This window comes from Typopeltis vanoorti, chromosome 5 (genome assembly GCF_054136105.1).
Source record: "Typopeltis vanoorti isolate ZY-2024b chromosome 5, IOZ_Tvanoo_1.0, whole genome shotgun sequence".
Lineage (NCBI taxonomy): Eukaryota > Metazoa > Arthropoda > Arachnida > Uropygi > Thelyphonidae > Typopeltis > Typopeltis vanoorti.
This window is the reverse complement of record NC_143553.1, coordinates 108006615-108026637: the sequence shown is the minus strand read 5'-3', so window position 1 is coordinate 108026637 and position 20023 is coordinate 108006615. Positions and strand designations below refer to the sequence as shown.

At 33.8% G+C, this 20023-nt stretch overlaps 1 protein-coding gene across 5 annotated transcripts in view; it reads right to left on the bottom strand.

Annotated features, from left to right (window-relative positions):
- Window positions 1–20023, bottom strand: part of LOC150106713 (PHD finger protein rhinoceros-like) — a 397154-nt gene that overhangs the window by 200946 nt on the left and 176185 nt on the right. For all 5 annotated transcript variants that reach the window (XM_090392660.1, XM_090392659.1, XM_090392661.1 and 2 more), the window contains 2 exons: window positions 14154–14335; window positions 6354–6459 (listed from right to left, as the gene is read on the bottom strand). In XM_090392660.1, coding sequence (XP_090248786.1) covers window positions 6354–6459; window positions 14154–14335 — 288 coding nt within the window. The remainder of the gene's footprint in view (window positions 1–6353; window positions 6460–14153; window positions 14336–20023) is intronic.

Sequence of the window (20023 nt, the reverse complement as noted above, 5' to 3'; positions counted from 1 at the left end):
TTTTTCTTTCTTTGACTATTAGAATTTCTGCCTGATTACAAGCTTACTTATGAAAAATATAATTTTTCAATAAAGGATTGCTATGGTATTGAAAAAAGAGTTTTTGCATAGTCTGTTATGAGGACCAACATTTCAAAATGGATGTACAGCAGTGAAATCTTAACAACACTAATAAAAGGCAAAGATAAAGACAGTCTGTGTCTTTTAAGTAGCTCAATATCAAGTTGACACTAATGCCAAAGGCTGTAAATTCTCATTGGCCCTCTGGTCAGCTTTGAAATTTTTTAAGTTTAATCACTTATTGACTCCCAATTACAAAAATGTAGTAAGTTTTTCCACAGGACTGAAGGTATATTATGCTTGACATTTTTGTTAAATATAATATAGTATACTTTCCAATCCAGCTAAGAACTACAACTTTCTCTAATATAGTAGTATACTGTAATAACATGGTGACACATCATTTTGCTTCTTATAACATGATAATATGCAATGAATAGACTATAAGCTTACTTACATAAGACAAAAATTTAATATGAAAACATTTATATTTCATGATGAGTATCTCATCACATCTTCAGATTGAACATACAACAATTAGACTGTTAAATGAAAAATAAGAATGCAACAAATTACATGAAACATGTTACAAAGTGCATTATTTCCGCAGTTCTCAGGGCAACAATATGTTCCTGGATTCTATTCTACAGAATTTAATATTCTGCTTCTTCTCAGACATCTTATCTATAAACTTACTATAAGAGATCTCAGCAAATCACAAATTAATAAACTCAATCACTTGCCTGACAATACTACTACTAGTATTCCACTAATAGACATTCCATTGAGTCCAATATAACTATATTGGCGGTTCCATTTACAAGCTCTCAAAATTTTATCTACTCTCTCAGTAATCTTGCAGAAAAATTTCTGCAAGATTACTGAGTCAATATTTCTCTCAATATTGACTAGATTTACAAGTCAATATTTCTCTCTTGTAAATCTAGACTTAGTTCTTGGAGAGCATCACACATAAGGCCCAAATCAAGAACAAACTCGCATGACATTATTTTTCTTAAAAGGCACTCATAAAGAAAGCAATCTGTTTTGCTTCTTTTGCCTCCAGAAAGTGATGGACGAGGGCTTCAAATTCTTGCCACACTGCAGAAACAATGCGAAAGCTAGATGCAACCCAGCAAGTGCTTAAAATTCTGCCACTCATAAAGAACAAGTGATTTTCATGCAAAAAATCACAAGAACAATGCAGCAAACCTGAATAGTGAAGTTGAGAACAAAATGCTTGCCCCAAGGAACAGAAACATGTTAGTACTGAAGAGTGCTTTTTTTCTGGAAAAAAGGTGCCAGTACTCACCATGAATATGTTATTACAGCAACTTCCACACTTTTAACATATCCTGCGATATACCCTCGTTGTCTCAAGATTGTTCTTGCTTTTGGTATCGACTGCAGAATGACGACCTCGGAGCAGCCATGAGTCCACATATTTGCTAGGGTTGAACTGAATGAGAGGAGATCCTACGAACATCAGTGCAGAAGTTGTCCGTACAAGCAGAGATGACCTAGATGAAGTTACTATAAGATTCATCTGAGAGAAACCCCTTTCACATTCACTGGAAGATATTGTAATTGTGCCCAAAGTGTGCTTTAGAGGAAGTAGTACGTCAGGGACTTTATTTTCTTGAAGATATTCATGGAAACCACGAACTGCTTCTCTATCATTTAAGCGAAATTTGCATGCTAACTTTTTTAATTTCAGCTTCACCAAATGTCAGATGCTTCCCAGGATTTTCTGGCCAATACTTGGAATCTAAAATCTTAGTACAGTCAGGCAAATCATCATCATCTCCTTCAAGCAGATGCTTTCCAACAGCTTCTTTCAGACTTTTATAGAAAGCAGATGAACTTATTGTAGGACTGTGTTTCATTTTTGTGGAGCTCAATCCCTTTAAACTTCTGACTTCAAAGAGAAATACTGTAGTATGGACCATGATTTTCAATTCTTTCTTCAAAAAGTTGAACTGTATTCTTTATCTTCCTGTCTGCTTTGTACAAGTCAATATTTCTCTCTTGTAAATCTACACTTAATTCACTCCGTTCTTGGAGAGCATCACACATAAGGCCCAAATCAAGAACAAACTCGCATGACATTATTTTTCTTAAAAAGCACTCATAAAGAAAGCAATCTGTTTTGTTTCTTTTGCCTCCAGAAAGTGATGGATGAAGGCTTCAAAGTCTTGCCACACTGCAGAAACAATGCGAAAGCTAGATGCAACCCAGCAAGTGCTTAACATTCTGCCAATTTTAAGAAGTTGAAGTTCTAGAGTCGCTGCACATTCCTGTAGTTCCCTAGCATTCTTAGGTGAAGCATGATAAGTCACATAAAGTTTGTCCATGAAACTCTTAAAGTGATTCACTCCTGCCACATTGTTCACTGTGTCACTATCAGACAATTCAAGGCAATGGCTAGCACAATGCCAGAAAATAACACTAGGAAACTTTTCTTACATTAGCCTCCTTACACTATTATGCACCAAACAACACGTCTGCACCATCACAAGTTACAGACAATAAATACTCCTTTAAGTAATCTTCAGATAATCCTAAACACTCAAGATGACTAATTAAAGAGTTTAGAATTCCTCTAGCAGTTATATCTGATAATTCGATCAAATCTAGGAAAAGACTCATAGGAGCCGAAAGTTCAGGGAGAACTACACGAACTATAACAATCAATGTTGTTGTGTTACTCACAGTTGTCGATTCATCAATAAGTAACAATATTTCGTTCCTGGAGTTCACTATATTGTCTATTAATGTTTTTCTCATTTCATTTGCAATATGGCTCATAATGTTAATGCAAGCATTTGCAGAATGAAGAATATATCCCATGTCTAAGCCATTAAGTTCAGTAAATTTATTTCGTCTTCAAAGTTGTTAAATGATTGATTTCTCCTCGCACCTTTGTAAGCGGTTCGAAACACTTTTCCTGTCATGTCTTTATTATGAGACAAAGTATTTAGGAAAACTTTCTCTAATTTTTCATTTTTTGCTTCAGATTTTATTTTTTGGCATGCTTTGTGCGATGCGCTCCCCTTATGATTGTAAATCTTTTTTCTTAATGACATTAACTGTTGTTTGCGAGATTCTCCAAAATGACTGATTTTACCATTTGCCCACTCTGATGAAATTTTTGTTCCCATGTGCTTATCGACAGCAAAACTTCTGACATCACAACAGACTTTACAGCCCAAAATTTTATTTTTGACATACAGCTACACGTTTCTCTCACAGAAGTCATTTTTCTGCAAGTGTCCAACATTCGGGCCAATCATTATCAAAATCTGCTTCCTTTTGACCACGTGGATCTTTGATCTTGGTTTCGTGATCCTCTTCACCAAGTGTATTTTCGGTGCTTGTTTTACAAGATCACAAATAGATTCAACAATTTCTGCTTCTTCAGCCTTCCTTTTTACTCATTGGCATAAAGTAACTACTTATTTTACTCCATTTTGAACAATGATTGTACTGATTTAACTTAGATTAATTCAAAACTCTCATGAACACCTGCCTGTTGAAGAGTGAATATAGAACTGATAAACTGATATTGGAAGCAATCGGAAGTGAACACAACTTCCTGTTTTGTATCAACCTATGAAACAGGAAAGCAGGGTGCCAAGTTATGAGTAATGAAAACTGAAAATTCAATTTGTGAACACAGTACCATCTACCAGAATATTTATAATACATTTTGCTATCAATAAATCGCAAATTTTTAAAAACTTAAGAAAAAAGGTGCCTGTACTGTGTACCGTTGCGTACCACCAGAAAAAAAGCACTGGTACTGAAGCAAATGAGGATGTTAAAAATGAATTAACTTTTGAAATGTGATGACTGAAACAAATTATCAAACAGATGTATGAATTAGAAAGGTTGAGGGGGAAAAACCAGAAAGTTAAAGGAGTAAAAGAGAAAAGTACTGAAGTAGGTAAGCTATTACTGAGTATTGATAACCAGGTAAGTAAAATAGAACATAAAAAAAAGGCTACTATGTGGTATGGTGATTCACTTGTAAAACATGGCACTGATGACCATGTTACTACTTTTCAATGAGCAAAAATCAAAAATACAATAGAAAAACAGAAAAGAAAAAGAGATGGTAGTTCTTGTAGACAAACTATTTAACAAGAAATAAATACAGCATGAAAGAAGATATGAAAGGATTGCTGGAAGAAGCAAGAGTGAAGAGCGAGAGAGTGAAAATCATTAATTTGTTATCAAGATGTGACAGTACTGAATAAGAAGAAGGGCTATGAATAGATCTAAATATTGGAACTTAAGCAGAGAAAAGTACTGTAATCCTCATTAGTAACATTCATGGTCTAAACCTCATAATGATAAAATTATAAAGTAATGGAATGACACTTACATTAGGAATCTTTCAAGAAGAAAATAACTTTTGTGTAGGACTTTAGTTTTGTTCCAATGAATGCTATGCCTACTTGATCAGGTATGGCTAGCTAAACCAGACTTATCAGACTCTTCAAGTAAAGTATACTCTTGATGTTCTTCTAGACAAATCTGAGCTGAACAACCTGTCTTTCCATAATAACAAAGGCACATGAATAAGGGATCCCTAAACTCCAGGATATTTGTATAATCTTCTTTAAAGATTACATGAAGAAAGTTGTGAAGCCCACATTCATGGTCTAAACCTCAACAGAAATGACTGCCTTATTAACCTTCTTAATTTTGGAAAGTCCTCATTAGTAACACTCCTCATTCCTGTGTTTCTTAAAATTGTAATTATTAAAATTTATTTCTTAGAATTCTAATAATTATAGATAGAGTTATCTTCCATCTATAATTATTTGACAGCATATATTGTCATGCACCTACAATTTAAGTGTTGCACTTATTGTGTTTATCTCTTTTCAACTGTATTGACAGCTAACCTAGCTAAAAATTCTACAAATATTAAATAATTTTTCCTAACCTAAGTGTCATTCCATTACTCTATAATTTTCTCATGAAGAATGGTTATGGTTATGATGGCAAAAAATTCACTGCATAGACTACATAGAAGGAATGGTTATGACTTTTTGCATGTGTGGAGTGAGTTTGAGGGAAGAATGGATTCATGTAAGAGAGAGACTGCTCACACTTGAATGTGTTTGGTATCAAAAGTCTGGAGAAATTATTTATTGGTATGAGACTTGATATGGAAATTTAGGGGAAACTAGATCATTATGGAGGAATGGTAAGAATCTGTGTAAGAGCAACCAAGATATGAAACTGTGATATGAATGTGCATAATCATGAGGTGTTTATGAAAAGACTGTATGTTTGTCTAGTGTGAACCTAAGTGTATGCACATGCATTAACATCATGTGTTACATGATGCAAAAATTCCATTTTTGCATCATGTAACAGTCTAAAAGTTGTATGTTCACCTTGAAGATGTGAATATGATGCAATCCAAAATAGAAGTCTTTTCATATTAAATATCTATTTTTCCTTCCATGATTTTGCATGAATAGTCCATTAATTACATTAATATTAATACACAGATATGGAAATGTGATTCCTATCATCGAGACAGATACTGATATCTCCATAGGTTCTAGTTTCCACTGATGAGGCTTGAATAAAGGTGAAAACAGTCTATGTAGTGAGTCTCACCATAATGCATGGCACTGTACATATCCAAGAAAGGTTGGTTAGTTGCTTTGAATTTATGGCCAAATCAATTAAGGCTATGATGCCAGTGCATTATATCTGTAAATTATGTGTGGTCTTCTGACCGGTTTGCTTGTTTTGCAGGATGAAAATCAAAAATTTCTGAAGGAAAAACTCTATCACCTCTGTGTAGGACCAGCTAACTCACCTTCAGTTGAAAAGCCCTTATAAAGTTTCTTCATGTCTCCAAGAAAGAAAGAAGTAGACTGTGAATCTTGAGATATGAAGATCAACTTGATGTGAAATCAACTGCTCTTCATATACAATCAGCATAGTTGTGAGGAAATTTCACATGCAACTTTTTTGTTGGCTTATGCTTAGGTAAAATAAAATTGAAAACAAGAATATAATTATTTTTACGGCTATTTTGCCTGCTTTCATTTAGGAGTGCCCCTAAATGAAAGCAGGCAAAATAGCCATAAAAATAATAGTTTTTAGAGGAGTAACATGAGAATTTTCCCAGAAATAATACCTATAAGAATATAATTTCCTGTCAAGCATAGAATAAATGAAAAATATTATAATCAAAGGAACAAGTTATATCATCATGCATAAATTATTTTATGAAATAATTATAAAAGCACTAAAAAAATTACTGGAATTTGTGAAATCTTTGTTATAGGCTCCATCTTTTCAACACATCCAATGCTAACTTCAGGAATCCAAAGAGCACAGCTAACATGAGCCCATTTTTGACCACTCCTGCAAAGAGAAAAAGGTTTAATTAGAACTGATATAACTGTTATCAGAGCAATAAGTATAAATACATTAATAATTATTATTGGTATTAAGGTATTGTCAACTAGGATTTTCTAATTAGAGCAAAATAAGTAGGTTTCTATGAATATTAGAGTAGAATTTATATTTTTAGTGTGCAAAAGCATAAGCTGAGATAAGTATAATTCAATGATAAATATTTAAAAAACCAAAACACAACTGTCCAATAGAAAAAAAAGAAAAGTAAAATGAATATTATATGCCAAAAGTCAAGTAATACAGGGAGGCCTCATTTTATGTTTCCTCTATTTACAAACATTCAGATTAATGAACTTTTCAAATTCAACAGCACAGTTGTGAATGAAGTAATGACGTAAAATCCAAAACAAACAAAACAAAAACACAAATGCAGCATATCTGTAGCATTCACAACTGTCTTTTGTTTTATATTCTATAGCATTATCAGTAGAGATTATACAACAGTTTAGGTCCACCATGAACTACATTGTAAAGGCTACTAAAACAATGAAAGCTTTACTAATATTGCTATTTAAACAATAAATCAAAGATGTCATCTAAATGTAGAGCCATTTCAACATCTTCCTCAGTTAAAAAAAAAAAAAAAACACTTACCGTTAAGGAAAAAATGGAAGTGATTTGATGCATCAAATTAGGTAAGTGTCTTCTAACATGTGTAAAGCATTAAATACCTTCTACAGTATTAACAATAGTAACCAATGCATATAAGATAAAGTGATTGCATGCAGGAATTGTTAATGCAAAAGTGTTAAGAACATCATATTCAAGGAGTGAAGTAATGGAAAAAAAAATAGAATAGAATATTATATTTGTTAAATTATTATTATGGACTAATGCCATGAATCAAAACAATATTCCTGTAAGTCAAGCAGTAATCATGGACAAGGCAAATTTCTAGTTTAATTAAATAAATGAAGAAGCTAGTGGAAAAGAGTCATTTGTGGAAGTCATTTATACTGAAGGAACTAATCTCGTTTAAATGCATTATATTTTTATCTCAATTGATGAATAATTCACTTCACTAATAATTGACTAGGAACCTAACCACTTTGTAAAATGAGGGCTTCCTGTATTTGCATATCAATATCTTTACAATAAGTAAAAAGAAATATAAATAAAAATTTATATAAATAAATAAATATCTTCTTCTCTGAGTGCTATCTGCAATTGGAGGTTGGCAACCACCTTGGCAAATTTTGAGCGATCCTCAGCCACTCTGAATAGGTCCTTTAAAGCTCATGCCAGTCCACTGTCTTATGTCTGCCAGTCAAGATTATCTTCATCTTCCTTGTCCTCTTCCATTTATCTTCCCTTTTATAATCAATTGAAGTATCTTATATTTTTTCTTACGAAGTAGGTGACCAAGATATGTAGTTTTTCTTCTTTTTATGGTATCTGAAAGTTTGTGTGATTTTCCCACTTATTCCAGTACTTCTTGAAACTATTAAAAACTTCTAAATATTAGGGAACTTTTATTAGTCATTACACAATACATTAGAGATTAATCAACTGATTAGTTTTGCAAACACCTATAATCTGGTGGCTTCATAAGGGCTTTTTATGGAAGAAATAAAAAAAGTAGTCAATGTTTACTAGACAAGCACAATTCAGCATAAATTAAATGCAATTACAATGACCCCAAGGCAAGTGTCAGCTATCTCTCTGTAAAGTTTGTAGGTAATTTCTAGAGAAGTCTTATATGTCAAGAGATCTGATTAGTGATGTCCAGACATCATTTAGAATAAACTCCTGGTTTCTGTTAAAGAATTTATGTGAGTAAATGGTAGTATATTGTAGTCTGGTATATTGTGCAACAGACTAATTTCAGAAAAACAATAGCTCTGATCACCTGAAAAATTAAACCATTTTTCCAGGTGACATTACAACAGCTCTGATCACTTGCACCATCGAGGTTTTAAGAAAGAAAGCCCAACTGGGAATGAAAGAAGTGAATTTCCAGTGACATCCTGGTTCCCATTTTGTGAGATTTTGCAACAAGCTGATCAACTTATAATTGTTTATAATTTTCAGCTTTAATGATGCTCAGTATCTCTTAACTATTCCCAGGCTAGATATGTTTGAGAGGTTTCTGGCCTCTTGATCTTTTAACATTTTCCTAATTTGAGATCCGAATAGATATAACTTTCATGATTTGGCTTGAGAAACTTTTGGAAATCTCATAGTTTAATACTGGAATACAGGTCCATTTTTGCTTTAACAAAATTTTTCATGAGATACAGTTTAATATGCAGAGGTGGAAATCTTTTCTTGTGGGTCAAACAAAGGAGTTTTATAAATTAAAGATACCAAGAAATTATATACTTGGTTTAATCCTTTATCCAAGTGTAAGCAAACAAAGTTTGCACCTGAAATATAATCAGGACTAGGTAACTCGTATATTGAAGCTAATGACTTCACATCACTTACCTTAGTATCCCATAATAAAAAGCACATATCCTTATGGGAATGTATGCTATGCATTACGGGAAGGGTCACTACCCAGTCTGGTTTCGACCTTTACTGAGGTCTCATCAGTGGGAGCTATACTTTGCTTAAACCAAGTATACAACTTCTTGGTATCTTTAATTTATAGTATAACTAAGTGGAAAAACTTCTAACAAAGGAGTTTTATGTTTTCTCTTTCTGTTAAAAATTTTTTCTAGGAAGTCCACATCTCTGACACAGTGTTCCTGTCCCCTGCTCTCCCATAAAACACAAAAAAACAGCAGTTGTTTTAAATCCTAATTATATGTCCAGAAATCTTATAAACAGAACCATATTAGTCTTCTGTATCTTATTACTTTCACAGATCTGGACATCTTTCCTTCATGCTTACTGTGTGTGTGTGCACGTGCATAAAGAAGATTTTTTTGCTACTATTACAACAAAACTGTTTTTAAGCCTGTTTTAAAAGAATCCACAAAACAGATTCTATCTTAAGTTCATGAGGACTTTATTTCTCCAAAAAAGCCATCTGAGTTACAGTAAAAAAAAACATTTTTTTTTTACAAAATATGAAACTATTAAGTTGCTTCATTCAGGGTGGGTGAAGAAGGTGGACCCCCCTCTCTTGATGAGTAAATAGGCTCGCTGAAGGAGCCCACATTGCAATAATAATAATAAAGAATCACTCAATCAAAATGTAATTTAGGCTCCCTGGAGGAACTGCATAAGAGTAATAATGATAAAAACAATTAATTTTGAAGAGACTGAAGTCATTGAAATTCAGTTGTCTGAGTGACAACTATTTACATATGCCAGGCTTGGTCACACACAGCATTTTATATAACATATAAATATCCCAGTGGAGAAGACCTTTATGTAGCCTCTTAAGGAATGTGGAGAACTGATCAGGGCTTCTGAACTAATGACTGATCTTAACCTTCTCATAGCACTCCTTATTAGGTATCTACTTGGATGCTGAACAAATGATAATGGGGTGGCAATTTGGAATTCAGCCAACCAAATTGTATTTTTCTTGGCTTAAACCATCATGCAAAATGATGATGAAACACGACAGAATTTCATCCTGGCTGATGCATCCCACATTGTTTTTGTCAGGAAACCAGGGCAAACAGTGAAAAGTCAGCCATAGAACACATCTCAACTCAACATCAGCAGAGTTCAAGATTGGATAAGCACCAGATCAACATAACAGGTGTGATTGAAATAAATAAAACAAAAATGGATGAGATTTTTCTAAGCAACAAATACAAAATGTTATATTAATGCAATAACTCGGGAAAAAGGAGTAGCTATAGTATTCAAATAAATATGAGAATAATAGTCTTGAATCACAGGCAATATCAAATAATGTAATAGCTTTTATCAGAATGGGGAACTAGACAAGAATTATTTGTGCCTATGGTTCCACTTCTACTAAGAAAGAAAGGGAGGAATTTTTTGAGGCATTAGAGAAGGCAGCTGACACAATGAAAATGGAAAAGTTGGTCTCTGTTGGAGATCTAAACAGCAGAGTAGGAAATGATTATTAGAGATATAGAAAGTTCTGGGAAAATTTGTAGAAAAGAGCAGAGCTAATAATAATGGTATGTACCTGCTAGATTTCTGTTCAGGATATGGACTAGTGATTACTTACACCATGTTACAACATAAAAAATGAGCACAAATTCACATGAAGAGAAGATGGAAGAGATAAGAAAAGGCTCATTGACTATTATTATTTACATGGTGTTTTCCATTCATTGGTTCAGGACACAAAAAGCATATAGAGGATTTGAAATTTTAAGTGATCATGATTTAGTTTTGAGCAGAATAAAATTGATTTTCATACTGAAAAGAAGAGTGCATAAGAAAGTTTTAAAATGAATCAAAGTTTGGAAGCTCACAGAGGTAAACTATAGACTAAAATATACAAACATTATTCAAAAAAGAAAGAAAGAGGTTGAAAGCAAAAAACAAACCATGGAGATTCAGTAACACATCCTGAAGATTCACTTATTATGCCAGAGAGGCATGTGGTGAGGTACACTGCAAGAATGGAAAAATCAGAGCCCCAAGGTGGATTCAAGAAGTTAAAGAGGCAGTAAAGGAAAGGAAGAAAGCATACTGAAAGTTCCTGGCAAGTAAGTCAGTCAGCTTGTGCTCTTAGAGAATACACAGAAAAATGCAAGAAGCAAAGCACTATTTAGAGCTAGCTAAATGAAAGTCATGGGAAGACTTTGGTAAGAATGCAGAAAATAAATATCAGGAAGTGGAAAAACATTCCGGTGGCTTTTGAAAAGCTTAAGAATGGAGGAAGGAGTATTGTAAAAGGAATCAGAGATGATAAAAGTGACTTGAAAACTGAAGATAAAGAAATCAAAGATGCCTGTAGTAATTACTTTGAAAGATTGCTAAATGAAACAAGTAGTAACAAAATAGTGGCAATAAATGCTCAACAGAAATGCAAATAGGAATACATATAAATACTTTTAATGATGAATGCTAAAGGGTGGCTACTGAAGTTGCAAGAGATGCTGGAGGATGAGATGTTACTGGTGACTATATAAACTTCAGATGTTGACTGCTCATGGTTATTTTGCTCGTGCTAATGATGTGATAAAGACTGCTGAGGCTGAAGAAATAAAAGGAGAGTACAGGAAATGCTCAAATATGGAGGTATAAAGTTTCACAGTGACTGCACTGCACTACATAATTCAGAAGGACAGGTCAGAGTGTCAAATTCCAGATGAGTGCAGTGGAGATGTCAAAGTACCCATATAAAAAAGGGAAATTAAACTGAATATAAGAATTACAGAGGTATTTCTCTACTCAATGTTCCTGGTAAGATTTAAGCAAGTATACTAGAAAAGGCTAAGAAAAACTGTGGAAAGGAAGCTAGATTCATGCCAAATAGAGGCGGTCAGGATCAGATTTTCACTTTAATTCCCCAGATTTCTCAACAAACAGTTAAGAAATCATGGGAATATAACAAGGATTAGTATTAAGCTTAGAAGAACTGAAAAAGGCATATGAAAAGGTGCCAAGAAGAGGAAAGTCGTTCAAAACACTACAGTTATATGGTGCAAATGGGACATTACACGGAGCAATACATAATCTATATTTGAGCTGTAAGTCAGCAGTTACAATTGAAGAAGGTACAAGGAGATGATTTAATATTAAATCAGGTGTGAAATGAGGGTGCATATTATCTTCAAACCAAACGACTTCAAACCATAGAGCAATACATAATCTATATTTGAGCTATAGAAAGTTTATTTTTCACTTGGTTAGAGTATAATAAATTTAGTTTAATCCTTTATCCAAGTGTGAGCAAACAAAGTTTGCGCCTGAAAGTATCTTCAGGACTGGGGTAAGGTGGTACAACACCAGGGCACTCCTTGCAAAGGTGGAGCAAGCTACCAACACTCCTATCTCAGTATCTCTCATAATGTATTATGAGAGATACTGAGATAGGAGTGTTGTGAGAATTTAGTCAGGATTCCCTGACTAAATTCTGTGTTAAATTTGGTTTGAAAATCAGCAATAAAAAGACAAAGGTGATGAAAATAGGCAGAAATATTGCATCCTGAATGGAGAACCTACATAACAAGTAAAAACGATTAAAAACATTTCCACTATTTAGGCACAATTTTTTGTGTGGATGGCAAATTAAATATGGAAGTAGACAACAGAATTAGCAAAACTGGTATGGTAAGAAGTCAAGTGGGGAAATTTATATGGAATAAGAGAGAAATCAGTTAAAAACATTCAACTAGCTATATATGAGAGTGTTCAAACCTATTTTAACTTATAAATCTGAGAGCTGGGTTTGAAATAATTTGATCAAGACTGGAGACAATAGATATGAGAGTTCTGAGAAAGATTAGGGGAATGAACAGATGGCTTCAATGGTAGTATCATATTTAAAAATGAGGAGATTAGGAAAAATTGGATGTTAGCATTCAAGAAGCTGTTAGCAGACTAATCTTAGGTGGTATGGTCACTTAAACAGAATGGGAGAGAGAGGAAAGATTAGGAAAACAAATGTTCTTTGCTATGGCAGGAAAAAGACCCAGAAGAAGACCAAAATCTATTTAGATTGGTACAGTAAAAAGTGCCTTAGAAGACCAAAATATAACATCTTGGTATAAGATATAAGATAATATTAGAGTTTTCATAGATAACAGATTAATTTTGAGGAAAACTGTTGATCAGAAGTTAGTAACGATGTAACTTGTTCATGCAGTAATATCATATATCCTGGACATACCCTGAGGGTACATGAGAGGAATTTGGTGATGATATCTCAGGCTGCATAAAACTATTGGTTATGCCTTTTACAGCATGGGTTATTATATCTTTTATACAGAAAATCTTCATAATATGAAACTAATACCTTGGATGCCATCACATTAATAAAATAACATATGTTGCTCTCTTTCTAATGTCATTTGTGGTTGTGTTAGAGTGTTGCAAATGATTATTTGTGTGCACATATTTTTGGATAGAACCAATAGACAAATGAAGCACATTATCACAAAATGTTAGTTGTTCATTCAGTCAATGATAAAATAACTATTTCATAAGTTAAGAGATATATTGTAATAAACAATATTAACATATTAATATGTTCAGACTAAAAAGAATAGAGAATGGCAATCAATTAATAAACTGGTCGTCTTTATGTCCTCAGAGCTATTGAGACACAAGAGAGTATACGGCTATTTTCAAGCCCATATGATTCTTCACCATTCATTTGACAATGCAACAGCTGTATCTCATACAGCTCCAGACATCTCATTTGTTATAGAATTAAAATATGAGAATTGCGGAAACTTAAAACACTCCTCTACCATTCTGTCTAAGAATATCGAACAGTGGTAATGCCATCCTAAAACACTTCATTCACTTGCAAGACTGTTGGGGGGGGGGGGGGGGTACATGCAATAGGCATGTTAGTGGAGATTATATAACTTTTAAAAGACACTGCAAAATTTGATCTTTCCTAAAAGAAGGAACTTGAGGATTTAGTTTTGCAAGATAGAAACAATGAAATTACTGCCAATTTAATAACATTCAGTAGATGAATACACTGCCTCAACACCTCATTAAGTTTCATGTAAATCGACAGTATTTATTTTAAATTTTAATCAGCAAGTTATTTTAAAATTTAACGAAACATTGACAGATTTTACCTTGTACTCTTCATTGCCCCACCCTTATTAGGGCATAGAATGCAAGATGGTCGAATACCAGAAGCACAAGGGCAACATATCCAACTTCCTTCTGGAATGGTAGTGATTCCATAACATGCTTGATGAACACAGATGTTACATGAGTCACAGAACACCATCTCATTTCCTTCTTCTGAGTCTGGCTATTATCAAAAATAAAGCAAACTATCATTGGAATGTGCCCAGAAAGAGGAGGATACCAGCACAGTCTTATGCCCTTCATTCCATTAAATGTCAAAGCTAATCATTAAGAAGAAATCCCCATATATTCTATAAAATATGAAGAACTGTTTATAAGAATTAAACTTGAATCATGAACAAAAAGCTGGCAATTTGGGACCTACACTTGAATGCCAAATAAGTAGACACACCTTGACATAAAAAAAGGTTCCCTTCTAAACTGTACACATTTGTACAATCCCACAACAGTCTCCTGAGCACTGTATAATTAACATTACAATTGTACACAATCAGTATATACACACTGTGTTTTAATAATCTGTATATATAACAAACTTTTTTGTGCATGAAGCAAAATAATAATAATAAATTGGAGAGAATAGAAGAGTCTGATAGGCATACTATCGTATTTTCCACCCCTTTTTTTTGTATAAGTTGGGAGAAATAGGCATAAAATACTACTGTGAAACTACAGAGAGAAAAAGAGAGAGAGAGAGAGAGTAATTTCCTGTTAAGAAAAAAAGTTTTTTTTTATATATATATATATATATATATACATATATATATATATATATATATACACCACACACACACACAGTAGAACTCGGTTATAACAATCATGGTTACAGCAAATTCACGTTTATAACGAATAATTTTGAATTACATTTGATTTAATGTATGTATTTCATGTTTATTACGAATTCGTTTCACGGGAATAAAGAACGAATAATACACGTTAGTCGTTCCTTTACTGACATTTCGTACATATGCATTTTCTGGTTGTGGAAAAATGTCGGGGGGTCAAACGGAAAATTTTATCAGTTTCCAAAAAAGTAGAAATTATATGGGAGGTGGAAAGTGGCCAATCAAATCTGACAGTAGCAAAGAAGTATGGTTTGTCCCAATCTACAATATAAACAATTTGGAAGAATCGTGAGTTGACCTCTGAAAGCTTTTGAAAACAATTTATTGAAGTGTAAAAAACTTAAAAAGTGTAATAAAAGTGACGTTGACAAGGCACTTCTTTTGTGGTTTAAAGTGCGAAGAACCATTGGCTTACCTATTAGCGGACCAATTTTGAAAGTTCAAGCTGACAAATTTGCTATTCAACTTGGTTATAGCGATTTTAAATGCAACAATGGGTGGATTGATCGCTTTAAGAACAGAAACAATATTGTCTACGCAAAAGTAAGTGGCGAGGCGTTGTCCATTGACAAAAACGTTGTTTCTGACTGGATCAAGAATGTATGGCTGGACATCAAACGAAGGTATGGATACAACAACATTTATAATGCAGATGAAGCAGGGGTTTTTTATAATTTAACGCCTGATAAAACTTTTCAATTTAAAAACAAAAAGTGCATTGGTGGAAAACTTATCAAAAATAGACTCACAGTTTTAGTTTGTGTGAACATGACCGGTAGTGATAAAAGAAAGCTTCTTGTAATTGGAAAATCGGCAAAGCCTAGATGCTTTAAAAACATAAAGAAACTTCCCGTTGATTATACAGCGAATAAGGCCTGGATGACATCTTCAATTTTCGAAAATGAAATTTGCAAGTGGGATAAAAATCTTCGCAGTGAAAACCGGAAAATTTTGTTATTGATAGACAACTGTCCTGCCCATACCGTAGTGGCTAATTTAACAAACATAAAACTTGTTTTTTTTGCCACCGAATGTGACATCTGTCTTGCAACCACTTGATCAAGGCATAATTAGATGTTTTAAATCCCATTTTCGTCATCTGTTAGTCTCGGAACTGATAGAACGCAGAAAAAAATCTGCAGAAAATGCTTATGCTTACGACTCGAAGATCAGTGTACTTCACGCAATACGTTTAACGAGTGATGCTTGGAATTTGGTGGCATCTTCTATGATACAAAACTGTTTTAAGAAAGCCAGTCTTGCGGAATACAAGTGCGAATCTGAAGAAGATGAAGAACAAGAAATTTCTTACCGTTATCAGCGTGGTTAAAAGCACGAAACTTGAACAATTTTGAAATGTGTGCATAGATTGATAATTTTATAGACATTGACAATGGCGTCACAACTTTGGGTATACCGACAGATGCTGACATCTTAAAACAAATCTCATACACCAGAAGAAGATAATAGTAGTAGTGACTCCAAGGAAGAAAATAGCAATGATGAGAAAATCATTACCTGGTGTGAAGCAAAAAGTGCTTTACATATTTTAACAAGATTTTTATGGAATCGCGATCTGTAAGTTCAGACGACACATTCAAGCATCTTAGTGGTATAAGGAACAATTTCAAATGTATGAAATATGCATCTTGTGCAAAGCAAAGCATGCTTGATGATTTTTTATGTAAAAATGTAAAGCTTTACAAAATAAATTTTTGTTCTTTATATGTATGTATGCACATATGTATTTATGTTACCCAATATACCTATGCTGAGAAATATCTGAAAACATTTTTAATTCGTTCAAATTTGACCTTCTTGATATAATGAATAACGATTATTACGAACAAACATATGCGGTCCCGTGGAATTCGTTAAAAACGAGTTGTACCGTATATATATTTATGTATTTATGGGGCTGGTTTGCATGCTTGCGGGAGAAAAACCCCAGATAAACTGGGGAGAAAAACTCTGCTGTCCACTCCCAAGACTGGCTAACTTGGCTATGACTGAGAAAGATCCTTAAGCTCCTCACATTGGCAACAGGAATTGAATCCGGGACACTCCTTTCCCAGGCATATGGTTGCGAAGCGCATAACCACTAGGCTAACCGCACGGACATATATATGTAGGTATGTATTCCTGAGATTCTATTCGGTTGTAATGGTACATTTTAAAGAATAAATATTTAATGACTTAAACTGAGATAAAATATGAAGTTTTAATGAAAATGATACAACTAGTTTCAGCCTTTTACAGCATTCTTTAGGTATCTACTAAAGGTAGAACACAGTAATAAAAATTGAAGTTACAAAAAACTGAGAATTAAGGCAAAAAATGCAATACATAATTGACACAAAAAATGTATTTTTCAAGTTGTTCTATCTAACGCGCTATTGTTTGTTACATGCGAGCTTGCAAGTTCTTGTGAACACCACTATTGAACAACTGCAGCATGGCTATCACGGATGATGTAACTCAAATTGTTGATCAAATGTTCAGGATTAAGGAGGATTTTCCCTGGACTCCACGATTTTCCTTTCAAACTCATCACTGCAGCGAAAAATGTTTTCGGATTTATCCCAGCAAACTGAGTGACTCTGTAGATCATCATGAGGTTTGTTTGAGAAAAGAACATGACTGGATAGGGCAGATGCATGTGATCTTTTATAGGAGCTGTTTCTCTTATGCTCCTCTATACGAAGTTCAACAGATTTGTTGGTCTGTCCAAAATAAGGAATATTATAATCGCACCACAACTTGTAAACACCTGGATATTTCAGGTTGTGATGAATAGGCTTCGGATGGCTTATAAGAGAACGGACTTTAGGAAGTGTAGTGAAAAATGTACTGATCTTGTATTTTTTAAGGACTTTAGCCAATTTATTGGAGAGTGAACTAATGTAAGGTGTTCAGATGCTACCTTCAGAATCAGTAGTTTCCTAGTACACTGCCTAGGAGGATCATCCAGAAGAAATTTCTTAATCGTTTTTTCAGAATATCCATTTTGTTTAAAGATAAGAGAAAGGTGATTAGTTTCTTTTTTGAGCTCATCTGGTTCATTTAAAAGAGAGCATGCTCTGTGTCCTAAGGTAGAAATAGTTCTGAGCTTTTGTGGTGGAAAGCGATGAGATTGACAGTGCAGATATCTGTTTGGTATGAGTGGGTTTTCTGTATATAGAGATTTTAAATCTATCAGAGCATCATGTAAAAAATACATCCAGGAATGGAAGGCAGTTATTTCGTTCTAGTTCGGCAGTGCATTTTATATTAGAATGCTGGTTGTTAAGATGATGAAGAAAATCCATGAGATGTGTGTCCGTGACTCCATATGATGAAAATGTCGTCAACATAACGTCTCCAAAGTTTCGGCTTAAGTGAGAAGGACGATATGGCTTTCGTTTCAAAATCTTCCAGGAAAATGTTTGCTAGAACCAGGGATAAAGGGTTGCCCATTGCTAAGCCTTGGTTCTGTTTGTAAATGGAGTCCCTATATCTGAAGTAGCCAGATTGAATACAATGCTTTAATAAAGCAAATATCTTTTTAGATATTTGCTTTATTAAAAATGATTAAAAAATACAACATCAGGATGTTTTTCACTACACTCCCTAAAGTCCGTTCTCTTATAAGCCATCCGAAGCATATTCATCACAACCTGAAATATCCAGGTGTTTACAAGTTGTGGTGCGATTGTAATATTCCTTATTTTGGACAGACCAACAAATCTGTTGAACTTCGTATAGAGGAGCATAAGAGAAACAGCTCCTATAAAAGATCACATGCATCTGCCCTATCCAGTCATGTTCTTTTCTCAAACAAACCTCATGATGATCTACAGAGTCACTCAGTTTGCTGGGATAAATCCGAAAACATTTTTCGCTGCAGTGATGAGTTTGAAAGGAAAATCGTGGAGTCCAGGGAAATCCTCCTTAATCCTGAACATTTGAACAACAATTTGAGTTACAACATCCCTGATAGCCATGCTGCAGTTGTTCAATACTGGCGTCCACGAGAACGTGCAAGCTCGCATGCAACAAACAATAGCGCGTTAGATAGAACAACTTGAAAAATACAACGTTTTTGTGTCAATTATGTATTGCATTTTTTGCTTGTAATTCTAAGTTTTTTGTAACTTCAATTTTTATTACTGTGTTCTATCTTTAGTGGATACCTGAAGAAGGCTGTAAAAGGCTGAAACTAGTTGTATCATTTTCATTAAAACTTCATATTTTATCTCAGTTTAAGTCATTAAAAATTAATACTTTAAAAAATAAAAAAAAAAAAAAATATATATATATATATATATATATATAGCTTCATATATTTCTTAAAAGTCCTCGATTCAATCAATAGACAAAAGATGTTCAAAATTCTCAGTTATTATGGCATACCCTGAAAATAATCAAAGCAATAGCAGAACTGAACCAGAATTATCAAGCAAGAGTAATAATGGTTACCAGAGAGATGACAGAGCTTTCCAATGGAGTTCTTCAAGAAGACTCTTTGGCACCATATCTTTTTATTATTACCCTTGATTATGTATTCAGACCCAGAGGAAATGGGCATGGAATAACTCCCAATGATTCAGCAGGACAAACCCACATAAGTAGTCCATATTTTGAAGAAGATGAACTAATTGACGCTAACATTCAGACTGCCCCCAAAACCAGTTAGATAATTTATGTAAAAATGCAGAATTGATTGGGTTAGTGGTCAGCAGCAGTAAAAACTAAAGTCCTAAAGACCAGAATAGAAGGAAATATTAGGCTACATGACCACAATCTTGAAGAGGTAAATGATTTTCAGTACCTTGGTTACTACATTGATACTCTAACTGACATAGTGAAAAGAAACCACAAAGCTCTTCAATTCCATAAAAATCTAACTAATATCTGGAAATCCAATCTCATCACCACAAATACCAAAATTCATCTGTACAAAATCACCACTAAAGCTATATTTACATATGGTGCTCAGACATGGAACATCACTACTCAATGAGCAG